General features: G+C 33.6%; 2 protein-coding genes and 1 long non-coding RNA gene across 5 annotated transcripts; 2 read left to right on the top strand and 1 right to left on the bottom strand.

Moving 5' to 3' along the window:
• Window positions 1-24: 24 nt before the first annotated feature.
• LOC146949809 (uncharacterized) lies at window positions 25-774 on the top strand. Its single transcript, XM_085748569.1, has one exon. It carries the CDS (start codon window positions 25-27, stop codon window positions 772-774), a length of 750 nt encoding a protein of 249 aa, XP_085604695.1.
• A 1,834-nt stretch (window positions 775-2,608) lies between these two features.
• LOC146949808 (uncharacterized) lies at window positions 2,609-8,881 on the bottom strand. Of its 3 annotated transcripts, none has more exons than XR_015027381.1 (9): window positions 8,441-8,881; window positions 8,187-8,268; window positions 7,784-7,893; window positions 7,258-7,337; window positions 5,975-6,139; window positions 4,990-5,105; window positions 3,896-4,367; window positions 3,765-3,804; window positions 2,609-2,926 (listed from the first exon to the last, which is right to left on the bottom strand). It is a non-coding gene; the product is annotated as an uncharacterized LOC146949808 (long non-coding RNA). The 3 variants fall into 3 exon arrangements; XR_015027380.1 differs by lacking the exon at window positions 8,441-8,881 and having other exon boundaries at window positions 3,896-3,957; window positions 4,064-4,367; window positions 8,187-8,419; XR_015027379.1 differs by lacking the exon at window positions 8,441-8,881 and having other exon boundaries at window positions 8,187-8,419.
• A 2,948-nt stretch (window positions 8,882-11,829) lies between these two features.
• CIP7 (COP1-interacting protein 7) lies at window positions 11,830-17,514 on the top strand. Its single transcript, XM_085745789.1, has 8 exons — window positions 11,830-12,155; window positions 12,237-12,413; window positions 12,963-13,066; window positions 13,331-13,409; window positions 13,509-13,661; window positions 13,750-13,979; window positions 14,396-15,957; window positions 16,099-17,514. Exons 1-8 carry the CDS (start codon window positions 12,097-12,099, stop codon window positions 17,068-17,070), a joined length of 3,336 nt encoding a protein of 1,111 aa, XP_085601915.1. The 5' UTR covers window positions 11,830-12,096; the 3' UTR covers window positions 17,071-17,514.
• The last annotated feature ends 4,557 nt before the right edge of the window (window positions 17,515-22,071 follow it).

Raw genomic sequence — 22,071 nt, 5'->3', positions numbered from 1 at the left:
GAATAAAAATGGGGCGTTACAGATATGTTGGCTTTGGGTGTGGAGGAAGGTGGGGGTGCGTGGCAGTGGCGGAGGAGGTTGTGGGTGTGGGAGGAGGACTTGTTACGAGAGTGTAGGTTGTTGTTGTCTGATGTGATTTTGCAGGTTCAAAACTCTGATAGCTGGAGGTGGCGCCTTGAATCCAATGGTGTCTACTCTGTCAGTTCTGTTTATCATTTGCTTACCACTGTTCAGAATCAGGAGGTGGCTGTGTTTTCGAAGTTCATATGGCACAGACAGGTCCCTTTGAAGGTATCTATCCTTGCGTGGCGCCTTCTCCGTAACAGGTTACCTACTAAATCTAATCTTGTGGCTCGTGGGATCATCTCTCAAGAGGCGCAAATGTGTGTTTCTGGTTGCGGTGAAGTCGAAACTGCCCACCATTTATTTATGTCTTGCGCCACTTTTAGTGAATTGTGGCGTTATGTCCGTGATTGGCTTGGAGTTTATGGGGCTGATCCCATCGATATTTTTGATCACTGTCAGCAGTTTACCTATTTGGCTGGTAGTTCTCCGAAAAGGCGATCATTTATGCAGCTTTTATGGTTATTATGTGTTTGGGTGATTTGGAATGAAAGAAATAACAGGTTGTTTAAAAACAAAGTGTCTAGTATCCACCAATTATTAGAGAAAGTTAAAATGCATTCATATTGGTGGATGAAGGCGGCCAATGCGGTTTTTGTGTTAGGTGACCGTAGTTGGCTTGTTAGCCCTCTTGTTTGTTTGGGCACGTAATGCTGTTTTTGTTGTTTTTTTTTTTGTGTTCAGCTTGTATACAGTCTGTAAACTTTGAATGTTTCTGTAGGCACACCTTGTGCTGACGAAACATGTTTTTGAATGGTATATAATTTCAGTTTTGCCTCTTCAAAAAAAAAAAACAAACCACTAAATATTAATGTAAACAAGTATTTAAAATACTTGGTGACGAGCAATATTTTACTAAAGATGAAAACAATTGTTCATTCCCACGAGTCCAATAGCAGCGATACTCAACTTTAGTCTGGTAACAAATATTGACCATCTCTATGTTTTTTTTTGTTGAGGGAATGACCATCTCTATGTGTTTGTCAACAATCGTTGTAATTTTGTGTTATATCTATAGCGACCTCTTACCATCAAATTAAACAAGTTGGTTGTGGTACGATCAAGATTACCAAGAACACAAGATATATTGGGTGGAAAAAACCTCCAACTGATTGGTTTTATTTGAATACAGATCAATAAGAAACCATTGTTATGACATATAATTAATTTCATAGTATAACTTTAATATCTACTCGGCCCTCACTATATAATGTCCATAGAGTCCAAGTATGCTCCATTTAAGTCCATTTAGGGCCTTGGATGAATGAAATGTGCCAAAAAAGAATTCAATTGTTCATATTTTGAAATAAACAAAACATTTATTTTTTAATAAAAAAAAATAAAACTCATAAACCACCCTCTCCCTCTCTTCTTCTCTCGTATCAGTATTCACCGCCATGGCCACCCAGTTCAGCTTCCTCACTGTCATGCCTCCTGTAGCCGTCGTCAATCAAACATAGCATCTCCCCTCTTCCTCTCACCGCCCCCTCTCGTCTCCTCACCTCCGTCTCACTGCTGCCCTCACATACTAAACCATTGTTGCTGCTCTTCTCTTCCACACCAGTTGATTCATTCTTACCTAGTTTTACCCTTACCAATTGAATGATGAATAAGGAATAACATCTTTCACTCACGTGGAAACAACAATCCTGATGTCGAAGAAGAGACTTATAACTCATGATTTATAAAGTTGTTGGTGTTCTCTTGATCGCCCAAACCCTATCATTGACATTAGACACTATCCAAACACAAAATAAGATTTAAAATATACTAGACCATCGACCCGTGCTACCGCACGGGTCATTTTAAGAAGCTAATATTCACTGTAAAAATAAAACAATGTAGTTCGCTTGAATGTAAAAATTGTCGTAAATCAAACCATAATGTCAATTACCATAGACTTTGTTATTGTTCCATAATTCTATTACGTAGTTCCTGTTACTTTAACATAACATATAATTTTAAAAGGGAAACTGAAGTTCGTTGACATGTAAATAGTTTCAATAAGTAAGAAAATGAATAGCACACAAAAAAGTCCTACACATTACGCAAAACTTCCCTGTAGACCACATTTGATGCAACATCGGTATCATCGCCGTCCTCGTCATTAATCAATATCTTTAAACCACCCCTTGAAGTAACCCGTGATATTGCGACATTGGCATGTAGGGGCACTTTGTTTGACTTAAGAATTGGCTTGTAAATAGGGTGTAGGGGCGCAAGATAAAGATTAATATGAATAAAATGAAATTAATATTTTTGATAGGGCATTTTGTTTGACTTAAGAATTGGCTTGTAAATAGGGTGTAGGGGCGCAGGATAAAGATTAATATGAATAAAATGAAATTAATATTTTTGATATAGGGCATTTTTGTTTGACTTAAGAATTGGCTTGTAAATAGGGTGTAGGGGCGCAGTAATTACTGCTTTTAAAATCAACACCATAAATATTTTCTGGGTGCAATCTGGTTGGAATTTAGAAGTATGAGAATAATTAACTCTGATGGCATTAATTCAAATCTAAAAAATTGATACAACTGGATTAAAGGAAGTCTTGATATGGTTCTCAACCAAGTCAACTACAATTACGTAAGACTTTTCTTCTTAAACTATACAATTTATTTTATCGTAATGAGAGAATGTTGTAACTTGAAATAATATGAAATTGGGAGGCATTATCAACATAAAGCAAACTAACATATAGTGCTTTTTCTTCCTCATTTTCCATGTCCATGGAAGCCACGATCTAAGCTCAGTATACTTCAGGTTCTGAGGTTCTGTTCGTTCTCAAATGCCACACTACCTTCATAAAATAGTGCAAATAATGAGTAAACAACCATATAGAAGTGATGAAATACTTGTGTCTTGGTTGATTGGAGCACAACATAGAGAAATAAATACCTTGTAACCTCGTTATTATTCATTAAAATAACTACAAACTAACTGATCATCTATTTAATAATTTGATGAGAAAAATTTCCCCAATGGACTCTAATAGTGACCAAAACACAAAGTAAAGGATAACCGGTCCAAAAGCCTTATTAGCAAAGAGGGTAATAGACAAAATCTCAAGGTGAAAAGTGTTTGATCCAAGGTAGCAAGTAAACTAAGATATTAATTAACACATAAGGCTATTTAGATGTGGGTATGAAGTGCAGCTAAGAAAAAATAGTGATGCTAAAATGGCGAAAAAGAAGAGAATAACAACAAATTAATCTTAGCAATGTATGATCATTTTGTGACTTTGAAAAGAACAGTTCCTCGCATGAAGTTTAGTTTATATCTACGCTTAGTAATCTTAGAAGTATGATCCTTTTGTGCAATCATGAATTTTTCAAAAAGATAGAGACATATACAACAACAACCAAGTCTTATCCCACTAAGTGGGGTCGGCTACATGGATCAAATGACGCCATAGTGCTCTATCAAGAACCATCAAAAAGATAGAGACATATACCTTCTAAAAAAGTTTTCCAAGGGGCGGAAAGAAGCCAACTAATAAAAGGATGACCAAGAACAATTACACATGTTAATCTACATAACCACATTGAAAAACAGAGACCAAATGAAGTCGAAATATGGATTTTGCAATAAAGTAGTTACTGTTAATTTAGCCCAAACATAACTAATAGCTCGTTTACCTCAGTTAGTGTAAATATGCCTCATTGGTGATTCCTCCTCCTATATTTCGTTGACAAAAAAAAACAGAAAATAAAAATAAAATTGCACCAAATTTGTTGTTTAGAGAGAATAAGAGAAAAGGTACCATTACCCTTCAATTGCTGTGCCCGTCGCAAGCAGCATGCCGCTGTGAGCAGCATAACAAAAGAATAGCTGCGTCCAAATATGTAAATTCTGACTTATTTAACTTCTATTAAGAATGACAGTGATGTATATGAGTTTCACTTTTCTTTGATTAGAGATAATCAATTTGTAGTACCTTACTATTATTAAGATAAAATGAACTAATTATGGTATGTGTAACTTGGTGATCGCTGTAAAATGTGTTCCCTTGCCGTTCAAAGCTGTCATCATCACTGTCGGAGCTTTCACCATTCTCATCACTACCTGTAGAGCTGGATTCACCATCTGAGACATCATCCTCTGGATTAGGAAGTGGTACAACGTTTGGAGGTTGTGATGTAGAAGGTTTATCTTTAGGAATGTATTGTTCTGAAAATTTATTGCAGAAATCCAGAATCCATGATCAACTTTGTACCATTCCATGCATTTGCCGAAATTACCTGCACATAATGAGGAACCCAGTGATTTTCTTCTTCCATATACGCAGCATATGAAAACAGCTTAAACAGCAAGCAAATAAAAACAGCTTAAACAGAAACAACTTAAACACCTTTGACATAAACAGTTTAAACAAAATTGGCCTAAACATAAACAACTTTATGCTTCATTTCGTATTACATGAATATTTCACCAAAAACAACTTAAACAAAGCATCTTAAATAAAATTAGCAACATAAATCAGCTTAAACATAAACAACTTAACAAAATGAGCCCAAACAGATCCCTTCATGTCAAATGCTTCAAACAAAAAGTGATAAAATATAAATAAATGCATAAAGAAGAAGGAAACAACTCACTCTAGAGTAATAATCTTAATGCAAAGTAAATACCTAATGCAAAGCAGTAGTTTGATTTTACTCATTCCTAAAAATCTTATCACTATTGCATACCACGCAAATGTCGTCCCCAAAGTAAGGAAATGTGACCAAGTAAACTGAATTCGGTCTAGCATACACATAAGTATTAAGGAAATGTGTGACAATCTAAGAAAACAAACAGAAATGATCTCTATAAAAAAAATTATGAAATCAGAAACTCAAATATTACCATAACAACATATACCTTGTTTGGTTGAAGAACAACAACCTTAGCACAACTCAAAACGGACCAAAAGTTGCAACGAAAATTAGAGCCGTAATACACCTCAGAACACCAAAGTTGAAGCACTCTGATGCTAACTTGCAAACCATGATAAAAAAAAACCTCAAATTCAACTTGAATAGCAGAAAATTAAAAATAACATAATGAGAACCTATGCTTCAAGTATAACTACTGTAACCATAAAAACGTATCAAACTCAAGCCACATCCAATCAAAAATTCAAAACACATTTAGAAATTACTCAATTGCTTTCATTTACCCCAACATTCACCATTACACGTTTTAAGTAAGATAAGGGATAGCATATAAGATAATGTTCAGATTAAGATTTAAACAAAAATATAAGCTTTTGAAAATGTAGTGCTCTAATGGAAATTTTGATTTTTTTTTACTATAAGTCAATACTAAAATACATTCTCAAATTTATTAGCACAATTTTTTCCCACAATCAAAAGTGGATCATATCTGTCTCAAGTCGCAATCCATCTATGACAGATTACTTTCTAGAGATTACCCTGCATGTTATTTCACACACAGATCAGAAAACAACAAACATCACACAAACAAATTCACAAAATGAACGTTGGACATCTCATGTGCAAATATGTGGAGATAAGCATCAGAAAAAGGATATATGAATATCAATATTTGTCTGGACTATCAGCTGAGAAACCAAGGCTGTTCATTATAGAGACCCCATTGAATCCTTACATATGATAAAAACAATGGGTTCAGGGAGAGTTTCCACCCAAGATTTAGAGCCATAATTTCTAGCTACCCTAAAAAATGCATTTGCTGCAGAATTTATGCATCTTTTAAAAAAAACTACTCTAGGGTTGGGTCTCAAAGAGAACAAATCAGTACAATCTAAGATAATTTGCATCAAGGAATTTAACAATAGACACAGAATCAGTTTTTATATTTGTGTGAGAGTCCAAGTTAGTACCTAAAGCTCAATTGAAGGAACCACCTCGGAGCCATAGCTTCTGCCAAAGTGGGAGAGATTGGATTTTTTTTAGAAGCGTGGGTGTGGCTACCAAAAACAAAAAGAGTCATTGTCTCCTTTTTTAATTTCTCCTCGAATTCATCTGTCATCAGCAGCATAATCATCCTATTGTCCAAATCAAAAACATAAGATAAAATCAACATAAAAAGAAGACCAAAAAAGAGAACTATGATTAAAATCTAAATCAAATAAACATTATAATAACAGTACCATATCAACTACTTTATACTTGTCATTTTCATACAATTTGCCTTTATGAAAATTAAATGGAATAAAAAAAAACACTTGTGTGCATGCATTTATGTAAGAAGTTTTCAAATGCCTGAGCAAAAATTTCATATAGAAATACTTACAAATAAAATAATATGATAATTATCCAAATAAAGTCATCCAAACACATGCGATGAACAAACAAATTGCGCAGTGTCGATGGAAAAACAGATCCTTCATTTGCCCAATTTCTATAATGGTGGTTGGGATTGAACTTTTTCCAATCGATGTTGCAGGAAAAAAAAATCAAATAGTCGGGAAGAGAGGAAAAATATAGACTTATAAATTAAATTAAAGGATTCTAATTATTTGCTACACTAAACTAAGAAAAAGGGATTGTCATAACAATGGTGTAAAAGATGAAGATTAGGAGATCGGCGTCAAACTGGTGCTTTTACATCTCATTCCAACTGTTAAATAACTTACCAAAATGCATTTTCAATACATGAGCCTGCAAATTTTTCCAACTTTGAATTTACTCTTAGATGGAAAACCGACACCCTATTAAAGAGTTAGAAGTAGGATAAGGTATTGTCCCCTTACATGTTTTACAAATTAACTTTTATCAATCAGCAAACAAAAAAAAAAAAAAAAGCACACTTTATGAAATTCATAGACAAAAGAAAATTAACAAAGTTAGAGCTTTCATTTGAAAAAGCAAGATATCAAAACAATATATTATAAAAGTTATTGATATGCATAAAACTTCAAAGTAAAATGGAATGAGAGAACCTTAAAAGTTAAAACCACATATTGATTGCAAGAACAAAGTAGATCTGCATCAATTCATCATCTAATGCAATAAATATATATTTATATAAATATGTATCCATTTAGAAGAAGAAAAATAGATAAACTATAATATATAACTCAAACATCAAAATACATGTTGATTTTCATTATGTTAAAATGCTAAATTGAAAGTAGTAACAACATAGATGATGATATACAACCTATCAATGGCTGAATTCACTACAGGTTTGGCTGCTCCTTCATACACCTCGTCAAAATTTGTACGTGGCCAAAACATTGTCTGCCACAAATTAAATCAAAATTCTAACATCAGTATCAACAAACTCTACACCAAATTTAAATCAAGATTATCGTCAATATTGTAGTTGAAACCAATTAACTTATCTCCATTAATCTATCATAAATTCAAGTAAAGAAACAAAATAAAATAAAAAATGAAAACACCTAATGCATAAGTGGCTATTGGATTTAACTCATTCCTTCCAATCTTATCGCTATTACATCCCATGTCAATCTCTCCGTACTCTTTTTCAGTGCAGTCAAAAGACACCAAAACCAAAAATCAAACTACAAAATCAAATTAAATACTAAACAATTTTACAGTGTCAAGTGTCAACCAAACAAAAATAAACAATTCAGTTGTTCTCAATTTCACGGTGAATCATGTGATAACATAAGAGAAGCAAACTATCAAAGTTATCTGCATTAATTTGAGCAGATAATTACCATAAGTACCAGTATAAAATCCAATCAAACAAAATCTTGACTACGATATATCCCGCAACATCAGCCGCAAATAGACCAACTTTGATGAATTATCTCCCAACCTCTTGCATCTAACATTTAAATGAATCAAAAAAGGAAGTGAGAATTAAAAGAATATCACAAATTAATTAAATAAAGAACCAAAAGAATCACACAAAAATAGTTGTTGCAACATTCTAAATACAACAAACAAAACCATTAGATACAATTAGCTGTCAGCAGTAATCAGTTCATGAGATAATAGCAATCCACAATTTAAAAAAAAAAACTAAAATTAGCAGTCAGCAGTAATCAGTTCTGGATAATTTAGCTTTGATAAAATTTAGATGAACAGGATGAGATTTGGATGGAGAAGAAATCAAACCTTTTATGAATCGGTAATCGAAACGGATTAGCGTTTCTGAATCGGAAGTGATGAAGGAGAAACAGAAGGTGTGGGTGATAATCTGAAATCGTAAATGGTGAAGGAAGGTTTGGGAATAGTTAATCGATCTGAAGGTTTGGGAAGGTTACTCAGATTGAAATTAGCGATTCGCTGAAGTGTGGGTGGTGCGGCAGAATGATGCGACAGAATATTGCTTACAGAAATGGTGAAGGAAGGTTTGAGAGAGCACTTACCGCAAGTAGCGATTGTTGTTATGAGTTTGTTGTAATGATATGATGCCACAGACTGTGGCGGTCGAGTCGACGACAGTGAGCGATGAGAGGAGAAATACGTCGGTGAAAGTTGGAGTGCCAAATGTTGAAGACTGGTGATGGTGGTGATACGGCGGAGATCCGCGGTGGTTCTGGCGGCAGGAGAGGACAGTGGCAATGGAAGAATGACCGGAAGTGAAGATAGTGAGGGTGGGAGGTGGAGAACGGTGAGGGTCAGAAGTAGAAGGTGGAGAACGGTGAGGGTCAGAAGTAGAACGGCTGAAAGTTTTCAAATTGCTGGGATATGTGAGAAGAATATGGAACGCAAAAGTTGTTTCTTTTGGTTTCTATTGTGTTGTTTGCGGCTTTTTTTTTCTCATCTTTTGTTACCATAGCTGTTTCGTAATTAAGGTTTAGGTCAGGGTTAAAACAGGTATTTTATTTGCTAGGGTTTAGGAAAAATTAGGGCTTCAAAATTGGCTTGGGACAACTTTTATATATAGAATAGAATAGATAATAATAAGTATTTTTAAAAAGAAATGTTTTTCAATATTTAACAACTAAATATTTTCAATTTACCACCATAAACTTTCTAGGAGGGTTTTGGTAAAAGAAATATTTTCCCACCATAACACTTTCCCCTGCGTCCTACAAATTTTAGATTATCCGAAAGGCGTTAAACACGTTAAAAGACCTTCCAAAGCCCTCCGGTTTCTTGGATTTTATATTCACAAATAGGGTGCGGGAGAAGGTTGAAGAGTGGCAAAAGAAACACTCATGTGAAAGTTCAAGTAGTTTATTGAATTGGATCTATTCATATTGGGTCCAACATATATCCACCTTTGTTATGTTCACAAACAAAACTGGCCAGCGCCTATTCTTTCACTCAAACTTTACCCTTTCTTTCATTATACAACCCCCCATTGATTATGATGAGTTATAGATTTCCCACATTCAGGAAGTCAAAACATTAATAGTCGTTTGATCAAGATCGAAATGTTCATATTCAAGTTTGTGTAATCTGATCTAGGTCAAGTGACTAAACCAATGTATCCCAACTAAGTGAATGCTATATTATGAATCTGATGAATATTCTCCACCAATGTTCTATACATGATATAGCATTCAACGAGTCATAGAAAATAACCAATTTTAGTCTCAGTTGATTTTGAAATTTGCTACGGAACTAAGTTTCGTAGCTACTTACAAATTTTTTTCTTTTCATATTCCACGTTATATTTTTTTTATTGCTTGAAAGTATTCCACATTATACTACTCCCATGATCTTAAATGAAATATATTAATTTTCTTTTATAAGAAAAATAATAATTATCTAACAACCATCAAATCAAATGACAATAAGGTGTATGCTAACATCCACAATAAATGTATTTGATTTTTGTTGGAAAGCAACATATTAACCAACATTAAGTTGAAAGGACATGGATTATCAGCAAGGCCATGATTGCATATTTCTTTAACTTTTTCCTAATTGTTATACATACATTAATATCGGTGATTATTCAACCACTCACACGAGTGCCAATGTTATCCCCACTTCATAAAAAGTGATACACAAAATAGAGAATTTTTTTTGTTTATTTAATTTGACAATTGTTTAGTTATTAGGAGAAATTAATAAAAATAAAACTATTTATATATCCTCATCTGGAAAGTCCTTTTTAAAAAGTGCAAGAACACAACATTCTTTCCCATAACTTGTTTTGTCATCATAATTGGTGAGCTTTGATTATCTTACTACTATTTGTCGGTTTCCCTTGTTGTGGAGATGTACATTTGTTTGTACCAAAAACACAATCTTATTGACAGCTAGCTTGTTCTAATTTACGGACTCCAATAATTTCAATCCACAGATAGCAACAATTTATGATCTTGTTTTGTGTATAAAATGTTGTTTTAGATCAGTTTATTGCATGTAGTTCATACGTATTCGAACATTAGCCATTAGTGAAGTTGTTTGGTTAGAGGATATGCCGTGGTTTGGAGAGATGTGTAGGGTCAAATTCTTCATTCAAATATGAAAAATTTGAATGAAGTTTAATGTTACACGTTGAATGAAAAATAGATGAATAATAATACAATAAGGTTTATTATAAGGTTAAATAACTTTTTTATTGTCGAAAATATCTCAAATTTTGATTTATTCTCTTTAAATAAACTTATGTATTCTTTAAAATTTTAAATTATCTTTTTCAGAAATCTTTTAGTACATTATAGGAATCTATCTTGTCAAATTTCAATTTTTTTTAACAAGAAATGAATTAGATGTGATTTTTTTAAGTTTTTAGTGCTTAAAAAATCATATTTAATTCATATTTACTGGTTGCGTCACTTTTTTTAGGGAAGAAATAGACTTGTTTGGTAACATTTTCTTTGCTCACGGGCTTATATCGTGTGTTTTTTTTTAAAGAAAGAAAGAGGCTTATATCATGTTTTGATAAGTTAAATTCTTACAATTTTATCTTTTTTATCTTAATTTTTAAAATTAAATATTAATCCAACAACTAATTAATAATATTTTTCATTCATTCCCTAAAAAAAACATTTTTCATTCAAAAAAAAAACTGATACATTCTAGTTCGACCAAACTACAATTCAAAGAAATTGAACTAATTGACCAGTTTGGTGTATATATATTATGATTGAATAAAATAAAATATTAATTTGAGAATGAAAATTCATATATACATCTATTTTCAGCAATTTGTTTTATTAAAAAAATTGTCCAAAGAGTGTGTCTAAAAGTTTATGATCATGTGTTTAAAGAGTGTTAAAATTATGTAAGAATAAAATAAAAATAATTTTGTAGGACACTTCTGTGAGTTATCGAACACGTGTCATATAAATGTTGGACACCGACACTTGTACAAGCCAGAGACACGCGTAATCAAGAAGTATTTGTACTTGATAGAATCATAGATGATAAGTCACCTAGATAGTGTCATACCATCAATTCAACTATCAAAATCCAGCCTCTAAATACATAATTGAAAAAAAGTTAAAAATTTTAAAGACAATGAATCAAAATCAAAATATGAAAAAATAGATCCAACAAGAATCTCAAATAAGATACACAAACTTTTGAAGTATATCTTGTTTGAAGAAATTGAAATGAGACAACTTATTTGTATTTCTATCTAGTGTGGTTGGCACTGACAAGTGTCACATTGAAAGCAACAAGTGTGTTATTATTCTTTGCTGCTCATTTACTCACTCACTCTTTACCTGTGAATGACACCGACAACCTAAAGCAAAACTCTCTTGGATGACAAGTTAACAAGAACGTGAAAATGGACCTCCTAACCACACCCAACACATTCTTAGATTTGGATTTGTGTTTCATTGAATTGAATTGAATTGGATTATTAGTTACATCTAAATTCTCTTTCCAAAATACATGTGTATATGTCTATGAAAGCTAAGATATAATAATACAAGAAACACACTAACACATTATGTTCTGTTGGATTGGACCCACTTTTAAAACTCAGCAAATTAATTAATCTTCTTTATGTATTCATTCAATTTCATCACCATGTGAAGCATTATAGATTGTAGATGAAGTTTGGTATTATTCCTTTAAAGTTTGAGCTTTCAACAATACTCTAACTCTAGCTATGGATCCAAGTTCTTATCTTGATCATGCTCTTTTTCAACTCACCCCAACAAGAACAAGGTTCTTTTACTCAACTTTACAAAAATAAAAAAGGTTGTTTTTGTTTTTTGTTGGTTTTGACATTGTGTTTCTATGTTGAAGATGTGACTTGATGATTGTTGCTGGTGGTGTTAATGAAAGACTAGCTTCTGGGCTGTTAGAACCGTTTGTTTCTCACCTTAAATGTGCAAAAGATCAGATTTCAAAAGGTGGCTATTCCATCACTCTATGTCCTGAATCTACATATGCTCCATGGTTCACCAAAGCCACCTTGCAAAGGTTTTTTTTTTTTTTTTTTTTTTTATCTTTTGGTTTTTGTAACAATTATTGGTTTTTGATAGATTGGATTAAAAGTGAACTTAAATTTTCGTACATTATGAGCATAGTCGACAAATCATAATCACTCATGTGTGTGACTTTGGAAATAGTTATGGTTTAAGTCAAATATTTTCAATGATCTGATGGTTATGATTGATTGACAGTGTCAATAGATTTTACTTTTACACGTTTATAAATTAAATCCTTGAAAATGTTCTCAATGTAGAAAAATATGAGTTTTTGATCTCACCAAGGATTAATCCTCTTTTAGTTACCAGGGCGGATCAAGGTTTTAAATTGCGGTCATAGTTATGTCGTGATCCTTGACATTGTGAAAAGTTGCTTAAAAGCTTTGCTCATGCGACTACAATTGCATTGCGGTTTTGGCAGTCTCAAAATCCTTTATATATTGCCACTACAATTTAAAACTATGGTGTGAGTTATTATATAAAAAATAGATTAATACTATAAGAACAATGATGTTTGTTTGTGTTGGTTTATTTTATATAGGTTTGTTAGATTTGTGAGCACTCCAGAAGTTATAGAGAGGTTTGTGACCATAGAAAAGGAGATTGTGCAGATTGAAGGTTCAAGTCAATCAAATGAAGTAGAAGGTATGGATGGGATCTCATAATCATACTGGTGTCTCGGCCTTTATTCCCGTCATCATTGTTCTTAATTAAACTTCCTCGTGGTAAACGTGGAGGAATTTCACACATCTATTTTCCACTATTTTTTTCCCACATCTGTCCGATTTTACACGGAAGCTTTACTAATAGACATGACAAATAGCTTAATGTGAGACTAAATTAGCAAATAGTATCTTTGTAGGTCACAATATTATCTGTGAATGAAAAACAATACTATGTGATTAACAGGAAATGTGTCATATGCCGAGGGGCGTGTCAAAAGGTCAACTATTTCCTCCAATCAAGATGGAAATGAAGAGAACTCGAGGTATATTTGGCGTTTTCCTTATATATGCACACATCTTTGTACTCTTCAGGAAGTATCTAAGATATAATCCGATAATTTTTCATCTATGTTTTATTGTAGGGTTCGCCTTCAACGTGTTCTAGACAATCGTAAAGCTATGCTTTGCAAAGAACAAGCAATGGCCTACGCCCGTGCTTTAGTTGCTGGATTTTATCCAGAATCCATGGATGATCTTATTTGTTTCGCTGACGCTTTTGGAGCTTCACGTTTAAGGTCTGCGAGCATATATTGGAAAATAATAACATTGATCCATTAAAACAGTACATTTTTCTTATTTGATATAATTTCCTGTCATGTGTAGGGAAGCATGCTTAAATTTCTTAGAGCTATGCAAACAAAAGAATGAAGACAAGCTGTGGATGGATGAGATTGCAGCCATGCAGGTGTCTTCGCAACCCGTATTGCCTTACTTAAGGACATCTGGAATCATACTTGCAGGTGAAGATGACTCGGGAAGTAAAATAAATGGCACGGGTGATGCCTCAGTTTCTGATTCAACTCCAAGCCATGCAAGTTTCGACATTGGCCAAGGTAAACTACCAAGTGGATTCAGTATGTTGGTTTTTTCCTGAGTAAAAGTGTTCCTAAAAAAAGAACAATCATTTCTTGTAAATTTGTATTATGAGATAAAATATATCATATAGTTGGGATATCATTTCCTTCCCATGATGCTTTTGCACTCGACCAATTGTGCATACGTCTTCGACTGCACAGCGGATGCAGTACCTTTCTATTAATTCAAGTATAGGATTTATTGAATACAACTTGTGTCTAAATACTGGACTGTCCATCCTTCAAAAAAAATACTGGACTGTCCACTTAGCAGTAAATTAGATATGAAAAAGTTTTTGTGTGACTAATTTTCTGAAACAAAGTCTATCAAACAACTTAGATATCTTGTAAAGGGTCCAGAAGTTTGTTACTCTTATTGATTTTGAAAATTGCAGATTATAGCTTGCCAGCATCAGTTCAAACACCATCATCTGATGGAAGGGGCCAAATGCCGAGGTCATGGCCGAACCATCATCCACAGTACATTCACAATTTTCAGGGTCATGCATTTCAACAAACGCCTCCATACCAAGGATACATGTATCCTGGTATGCAGGTTCCGTCTTCCTATTATCCTGGGAATATGCAATGGCCTCCAAACGGGGATCGCTCTGAAATGGATTCTCATAAGAAAAAGAAGAAGAAAAACAAGAAATCTCAGGTATTGGATCACTCTGAAGAAGATGAGTCAACTGCATCGTCTGATTCTACTTATGAGAGTGATTCAGATGACAATTCAAAGCAAAGCAAAAAGAACTCTTCAACGGAGCGTCTTCGCAACAAGAAGCATGGAAAGAAGTCGTCAAGGAAAGTAGTTATCCGTAATATAAACTATATAACATCCAATGGAGACGGAGAAAAAGGTAGTATCACTGAAGGGAGTTTGTCGAATGAGGAAGAATTTATCAATGGAAATTCCTTGAAACACAAGGTAGAGGAAGCTGTTGCGTCACTGGAGAAAAGAAACAAGTCAACCTCTCGTCAGCATAAGAAACAACATAGCGAAAAGCACCATGACATGCTAAATGGTTCAAGGAATGCTGATTCCAACGGGCAAAAAGGTAATAACAACTGGGATGCTTTCCAGAATCTTCTTTTGAGAGACGATGATGATTCTACTCATGATATAGGAAAACAGCCAATGAAATTTCAGGAAGAATATGCTATGAGCAAGAAGTTTGAGAATGGAAGGTCAAATGAGTTTAACCACCACGAAGCAGACGTCACTAAAACTCGAGTAGTTTCAAATGATTCCTTTATTGTGGCAGAGAGGGAATTGGACAGTAAGGGTCGAGATCGTGTTGAATATTTCAACGAAGGGAAGGATGGATCTACATTCATGCAGACAAAGAAAATTACCAGCGAGGAATTGTTGTTATCTCAGAGAAATGATGAATCGGGTAGCTATTATGTGTCATCTTCAGCTAGAGATTATTTACCTGTAGAGAAAAACAAGAAAGGCATTTTAGCTGACGACTCTTTCATGATTCAAGCTCGACCATTGGAATATCAATTTAATTCTCAAACAGCTTCTGATATCAGTTTGGTTTCAGACGTTGTCGGTGCGGCTGAATTCACAAACGGTACACAAGAAGGTTCACACAAGAAGACTGATGCCTTAATTTCCCACGAGCCAGATGATCTCCTCATGGTTCTCGATCGTGATTCAGCTGTACAGCAGAATGCAGCACCTTGGAGAATGGAAATGGATAATGAAAACAACATCTCTCTATACGAAGCTAACAAAAAGATTTCGGACGCTAAAACCGAAAGAAATCTTGTATCTAATCATGAAGGCGCCGATAAGAAAAATACTGGAGCGAAATCTGGGAAAATTTCAAGTAAAGAGGCAAAATCGAAGACTCCAAATGCATCTAAAACCAAATCTGATGTCATGTCAAGAAGTAGAACATTGCCGGGAAGCAGGTCTACAGCTACGAAGAGCAAATCGGAAAAGGTAAACTAACAAGTAACAACTGTCCATTCTCGACCATATATATGTGACTTTGTCTTTCCTTAATATTATCTATAGCTTTCATTTGCAAATTCATAGGATAATTGAAAAATTTATTTGTTGACCTTTATTTTCAATTAATAGGAAGAAGAAAATAGAAAGAGAAGAGAAGAGTTAATGATGCAGCGGCAGAAAAGAATTGCCGAAAGAAGTGCCTTGAAGAAGACTGGAACAGAAACTAAGACTTCTTTGACTTCAGCAAGGAAAGGGAATCCTAAGATTCATCCATCTAATGGAGAGACTAAGAAACTGAACAAACCAGTCCTTAGGAGTTCCACCATCGATCGCCTTGCAACTGCCCGAGTAACTCAGCAGAAGGTTTCACCTAATCAAGCAAATTCAGGTCCAACCAAGAAGCCTTCCTTGAAGGCAAATAAGGTACCTTTACTGAAGAAACAGCTCCAAAAAGAAGTGAAATCTTCAAATCATAAAGAAGATGTGCATAAAACAAAAGGGAAAGTTCTTTCCAAGAGTAGCGCAAAGACTAAGAATGAAATCAAGGCTTCGGTAGTATTGCCTGTCAAACCTGATGCCACAAAAGCAGTTGAACAAAACAACAACAATCATGGTTTGAAAGACATTGGAGTGCTGACCAAGGCATCACCGGAGAAACATTCAAGATATTTGACTTCAGACAGAGAAATCTTACATGAAAATATCAGCCAACTTCGCACGGACTCGTCTTTGTCAAGTCATGATCATGCATTGAGAGGAAATCAGTCTAGAAATGAAGTAGTATCAGACAAGTTATCTTCACTTCATGGCGATAATAATCAACCTCGACATAATAATGACATGATCACAACTTCTACAGCTGCATTACCTAACAAACCATTAATACATACTGCTGTGAATTCAAAGGTGAATCAGGAAATAGAAGAAAGTAATGCTACTTCACCTAAAGTCTCAGAGATTCAAATCTCTACTCCTCCGCCGAGTAACCAAGCAATGCAAGAATCAATCCACAACAGGAAGAAATGGATAAATGATGAGGCGGACTCTTCAAAAGTAGCGAAAGGATTCCGTAAGCTTATCTTCTTTGGAAGAAGGAGCTGAAGAACCTTTGTGGATTGATACTTTATGGCAAAGGGGTTCACATCAATCTTATGAATTTTTCATGAAGTTATGAGTTCTCTTTATCCATGCTCTTGGCTATTCAATATTTCAAAGGAGAGTTTACTTTGTCCATTCTTAGCTCAGTAGAAAGTGTTTGGCACATTGAATTATTTGTTGTTATTGAACACACTCATTCATGTGACATGGTAATCATGTGGAAGATTGTAGATAGTTTCTAGCTTCTCAGACATTATAAGAATAAGACCATGTGGATTGGAATTGCTATCATACTAAGGAAGGATACCAAGTATAATACATTTTCCATGTTTTGTTGTATTGTAAATCATTTTGAAAGTTGTGATGTTTGCTTTCATGTTGATACTCTTTCACAATGTTCAAGGCAGTTTCTTTGAGTAGTAATTTTGGAATTGTGTTTTGCATCAATGAGTTTAGTTTTTATCCATTTTCCCGTTTGTTTATCTTTAATTGGTTGTGAATTGGTTTTTATTGTTTTCTGCTGTTGAAGATTTGTATAGAAAACATTGTATACAAAAAATTTCACTGTTTTTTACTGTGTATATTGGAAACGCATGAAACAAAACAAACTAAAACCAAGTTGACAATTTTGTACTACTATGTAACAGACATAAACTATGATTTTTTATATATAATTTACAAGTTAAAACATAACATGTTGTGATTATTGTCCTTGTCGTAAAAAAACATAAAAAGTTGAAACCAATCTAGTTCATTCTATAGCATGTCCTACATGTATCAGAAAACCATGTGAGAAGAAGACACTTGCATTACATTACATATTTTTATTTTAAAAATAACATTATTATCAAGTTAAATTTTAATAGTTCTCACAAACTTGCATTGGCAGAATGAGTCTTGCATAATCATCCACTATAGTTAAGAAATAATTTGGTAAATATGAATGTGTCTGCTTCTTCATCTATTCAGGAAATTTTATCCTGAAGTTTTTCCAGTTTCTTGTAAACCTCAATGAAGTGTGTTGGTCTCCTCCTCTTGCTTACTAGAATCCTGATAGAATTTTAGCTTATATTTGCCTTTCTCTGCAAGGTTTTCATTTGTGGGATATATTTTATTTTTCTTAGGAATGATTTCTTTTGTAATAGAGTTGATTTCTTAGCGTACTTCAGAAAATCGTTGCATATTGAGGAATTAACATAGTTCGAATTCTAGGGGCATTGTGATACTATTGCAATGCCAATTTTGATTACAAATATATTTTGTAAAAAATGCATGGCAATGCAACTTCTTGTTGTGATTAAAAAAATATAACAACCACTAGTCATGGTTTCCTTAGAATTCTAGTAGAATTTCAAATTACTAGAAAACCCTTCCATAAAAATTAAAGGGTTAAGAGAAAAAAGAAAAATAAATAAACGAATAAACAATCATTTTGGTCCTTCACGTAGTTGTTTGGCAAGTATAATAAATTAGCTTATATACTCATATGAGTGAGAAAACTCGTTTGTTAACCATCATTTCATATTTGTAAGTTGTTGTTTTCGTGTTTTAAAAATCATAACCTACTACCAAAGGAATTACCGGGTTGAGTCACGATCAGGTCGCTCTTTTTAAGACGTTTCGCGGCACTACCCAAGTTTGTGCAAGGTAGACTAACAACCGCGCCGCTTCCAGGATAAAACAGCCCAGATCACTGTTACGATATGTAATCGCTCGAGAATATACACCTCAATGGCTTAATCGTTTGATTAAAACCACTCAATATGGTACGTAACCACTCTTATCGAAACCGAAGGGACATAAAGGAGTAGAAGCAGAAGAATGACTCATTAACACAAGTCGAAGGGAGAAGAGAGGAAAAGCACATGAATCATCAACTGTGAATTTCGGTGTAAAGAAAGAGTGGGGCGAGCTCTCCTTTTATAGAGAGAGTTAGTGTCTTAGGGATTAAGTCAGCTTAATCCTCAAGCAAACGCGTTTTCGTTTCTTAATTGGATATATCAGAAAACTTAACATTTTCAAGTGATAAAAAAATAGACATCATTTTGACCCAAGCCCCAGTCCGACCCGGCCGGCGGCGCGCGATGATATGATATATATATATATATATATATATATATATATATATATATATATATATATATATATATATATATATTTCTAAGCGCTCACCCGTTCGCAAAAGTGTTTTATACACTTGGAGGTCACTCTACCCTTATATAAACACTTGCTAATTGGTGTGGCTCACCAATGTCGGACATTTTTAAGTCACACACACTAGTTCTTACATTGTGTTTTTCTATCCAATTTTCTCACTAGATTTAACTAGTGTTCCAACATAAGTTAATTCAACTGCTAATCTTACTAGAAACTACAAATCAAATCATATTTTTTATTCGTTATCAATCATCCGTTAGCTATAAGTTCATCCAATATAAACCAATTTATCATCTATCCGCAATGTTTTACCAAACAGCACCAATGTATCAAGCATTGTCACTATAGTGAGAAATATCCCTAAGTGGCTAAGTCTGGCTCAAATATGCATTTTATTAGTTGATTTGATCATGTATCTTCTATCAAAAAGATCATGTGTCTTCTGTAACCCGTTTAATCTAATGATGAGAAATGCTAGCAACACTCTCTTTTGAGCATTCTCTCTAGCACTCACTCATTTATTGGGTGAAATCAATGTATGTCCTACCACTTTATGTGGGTTCCATTTCCAAAGTGTATGTCCTACATTGATTTCACCCAATAAAAGAGTGAGTGTTAAAGAGAATGTTCAAAAGAGAGTGTTGCTAGCACTCCTCTCTAGGGTGAAGATCCTCTCTAATGATATTAGCCCGTTTAATCTAATGATATTAGTAGCAAAAGTCACATTCAAAAGTATTATTGAAATTTCAATATATTCAAATATATTGACACCAGCTCATACGTAATACAAAACAGAATATTTACTCCTAAATAAACATTAGGATCGGTCCAGTGATGTGAAGTGAGAATTTAATTAGTTGGATTCACGTAATTACCTAAGAGCCTTAAATCTCACCCATTCAATCTATAATATTTTTAAATAGAGAGATAAGAAGTCAACCAAACAGCTAGAGACAGACAGTAAAACAGGCATGAAAAATGCCAGGCATGAAAGCAAAGGTTCCACTCATGTGTTTCTTTCTTCTTTTCTTTTTTCTTTGTACATGTGTTTCTTCTTTTCATCGAAGCAAATATAGGAAGAAAAAGGACTCATCGCTTCATACGAAGTGATAATTTAATTTAAATATTAGAATATACTTTTATATTTTACATAAATATTAATAATTCTTTTACACTTCACTTGTTCTAAATATTAAAAAAAATGCTAATTAGTGTCACTGAAATATTAATTAAAAAAATAAATATAGTAAAAATATTTTAGAACTTGTGTAATCAAACTTTCAAAAGTATAAAAAGTTTTTTTATTAAAGTAAGTTTTTTTCGTTTTCTTAATTGAATTAGAGGGTCCTTATTTAGATATGGGCATACAACAATGAGTATAGAACACGATGAAAACGTGGATTAGGTTAGATTGTTACAAAGTCACATGAATTTATGAACTTGTGTAATCATCGAGCTCTTTTCCAATAGATAAGGATAAAACATTTTTAGAAGTTTATTTCATTAAAATGATCAGACTGATTGTTCTACTTAAGGAGATATGTATTTTATTTTTATTTTTGAAAAAGTTAAACTGAAAGATATTACCAACCAACAAGTGACTTACTTAGCACAAGGTATGCTAAAGTAAACCACATATGTTTTACAACATAATTACAAAATTGAAATTTAAAAGCCAAAATAAAGGAGCTAATGAACAAGGGCCAAACACAATAGCGGATTACACCACTGGTTATGATAACCCACGGCTAAACAAACAATATTGGCCTTCAACCACCAATAGAAAAACACTTAACACTATCAAAAAATTGAGGAAATGATTCCTCTTTATTATTAAAAATCTTGTTATTTATTTCTTTCCATATAACCCAAGTAACATCAAACCAAACTAAGTGCAAAAAGAAAATCAGAAACAATGGGACGCGTAATACCTTTGGCATATGTCAAATGTTGATACATACCACGAACAAAATAACCATCAACCAGATCCAACCTCCAATTCCACTGATCTGGTAAATCACCCTACAAAGAAATATCCACAAATAACACCCGACATTGTTCCACTATCTCTTTTTCCCAAAAAACAACCTCATCCGCCATTTCCACGCCTCACCACCTTCCCCCCACCCCAAATTAAACATATCTGCCACTTATATCGTACAATTTAACGCCAAATCAAACGACCTCCTAAACCTATCCTTAAACGCCACCCTACATAACCAAGGGTCCGTCCGAAAAAATGTAGAGACCCCATTCCTAATCTCTTTACCAATATTATCTTCAAACCATCTTCCTACATCTAAACTGACTCCATCTCTAATCTTCGCCACCTTTTTCCACCAATCAGATCCATCCTTAACATTCTCCTTCAATCTCCCTCCCTCCTCCCCGTACCTTGCTAACAACACTCTATACCACATCCCTTCACTTATCTACTAACATCCTTCAACACCATTTCCCTACTAAAAGAAAATTAAATTCTTTAAACTTCCTAACCCCAAATCATCAACCTTTTTTCTAACAAATATGTGAAATATTTATTAACATTATTATATTAAATTATATATTTTTTTCATTAATCATAAATTTGCTAATTGCTATTTAAACATGACCTACACCAATCTTTTGAATATGCCTTAAAAATAATATTTTGAATATTAAATGTATTGTAAAAGAAACAAAGTTTAATTCATTAATATATTAGTTTGCTAGTTTATTTACAAAAGTATTAACTACTCAAGTAATGATTGGTATAGTGATTTAAAAATAAAAAAATGCTGACATTTTTAAATAGACATTCAAACTTTGTCTATTTAAAAATAGATCAAACTTAAGTCTTGCAAAACA

The sequence above is a fragment of the Medicago sativa genome, chromosome 2 (genome assembly GCF_051527215.1).
Source record: "Medicago sativa cultivar Bolivia chromosome 2, Bolivia_mono, whole genome shotgun sequence".
Classification (NCBI taxonomy): domain Eukaryota; kingdom Viridiplantae; phylum Streptophyta; class Magnoliopsida; order Fabales; family Fabaceae; genus Medicago; species Medicago sativa.
The sequence above is the reverse complement of the archived record's forward strand: the minus strand, read 5'-3'. Positions and strand labels throughout refer to the sequence as shown.

What these genes read in the sequence shown, in the direction of transcription:
- LOC146949809 (XM_085748569.1), top strand. Translation starts at nt 25, where the DNA reads ATGTTGGCTTTGGGTGTGGAGGAAGGTGGGGGTGCGTGGCAGTGGCGG.
- CIP7 (XM_085745789.1), top strand. Translation starts at nt 12,097, where the DNA reads ATGGATCCAAGTTCTTATCTTGATCATGCTCTTTTTCAACTCACCCCA. An exon ending in TCAATCAAATGAAGTAGAAG is followed by an intron (nt 13,067 to 13,330) that starts GTATGGATGGGA and finishes TGTGATTAACAG; the next exon opens with GAAATGTGTCATATGCCGAG. An exon ending in CGAAGAGCAAATCGGAAAAG is followed by an intron (nt 15,958 to 16,098) that starts GTAAACTAACAA and finishes TTCAATTAATAG; the next exon opens with GAAGAAGAAAATAGAAAGAG.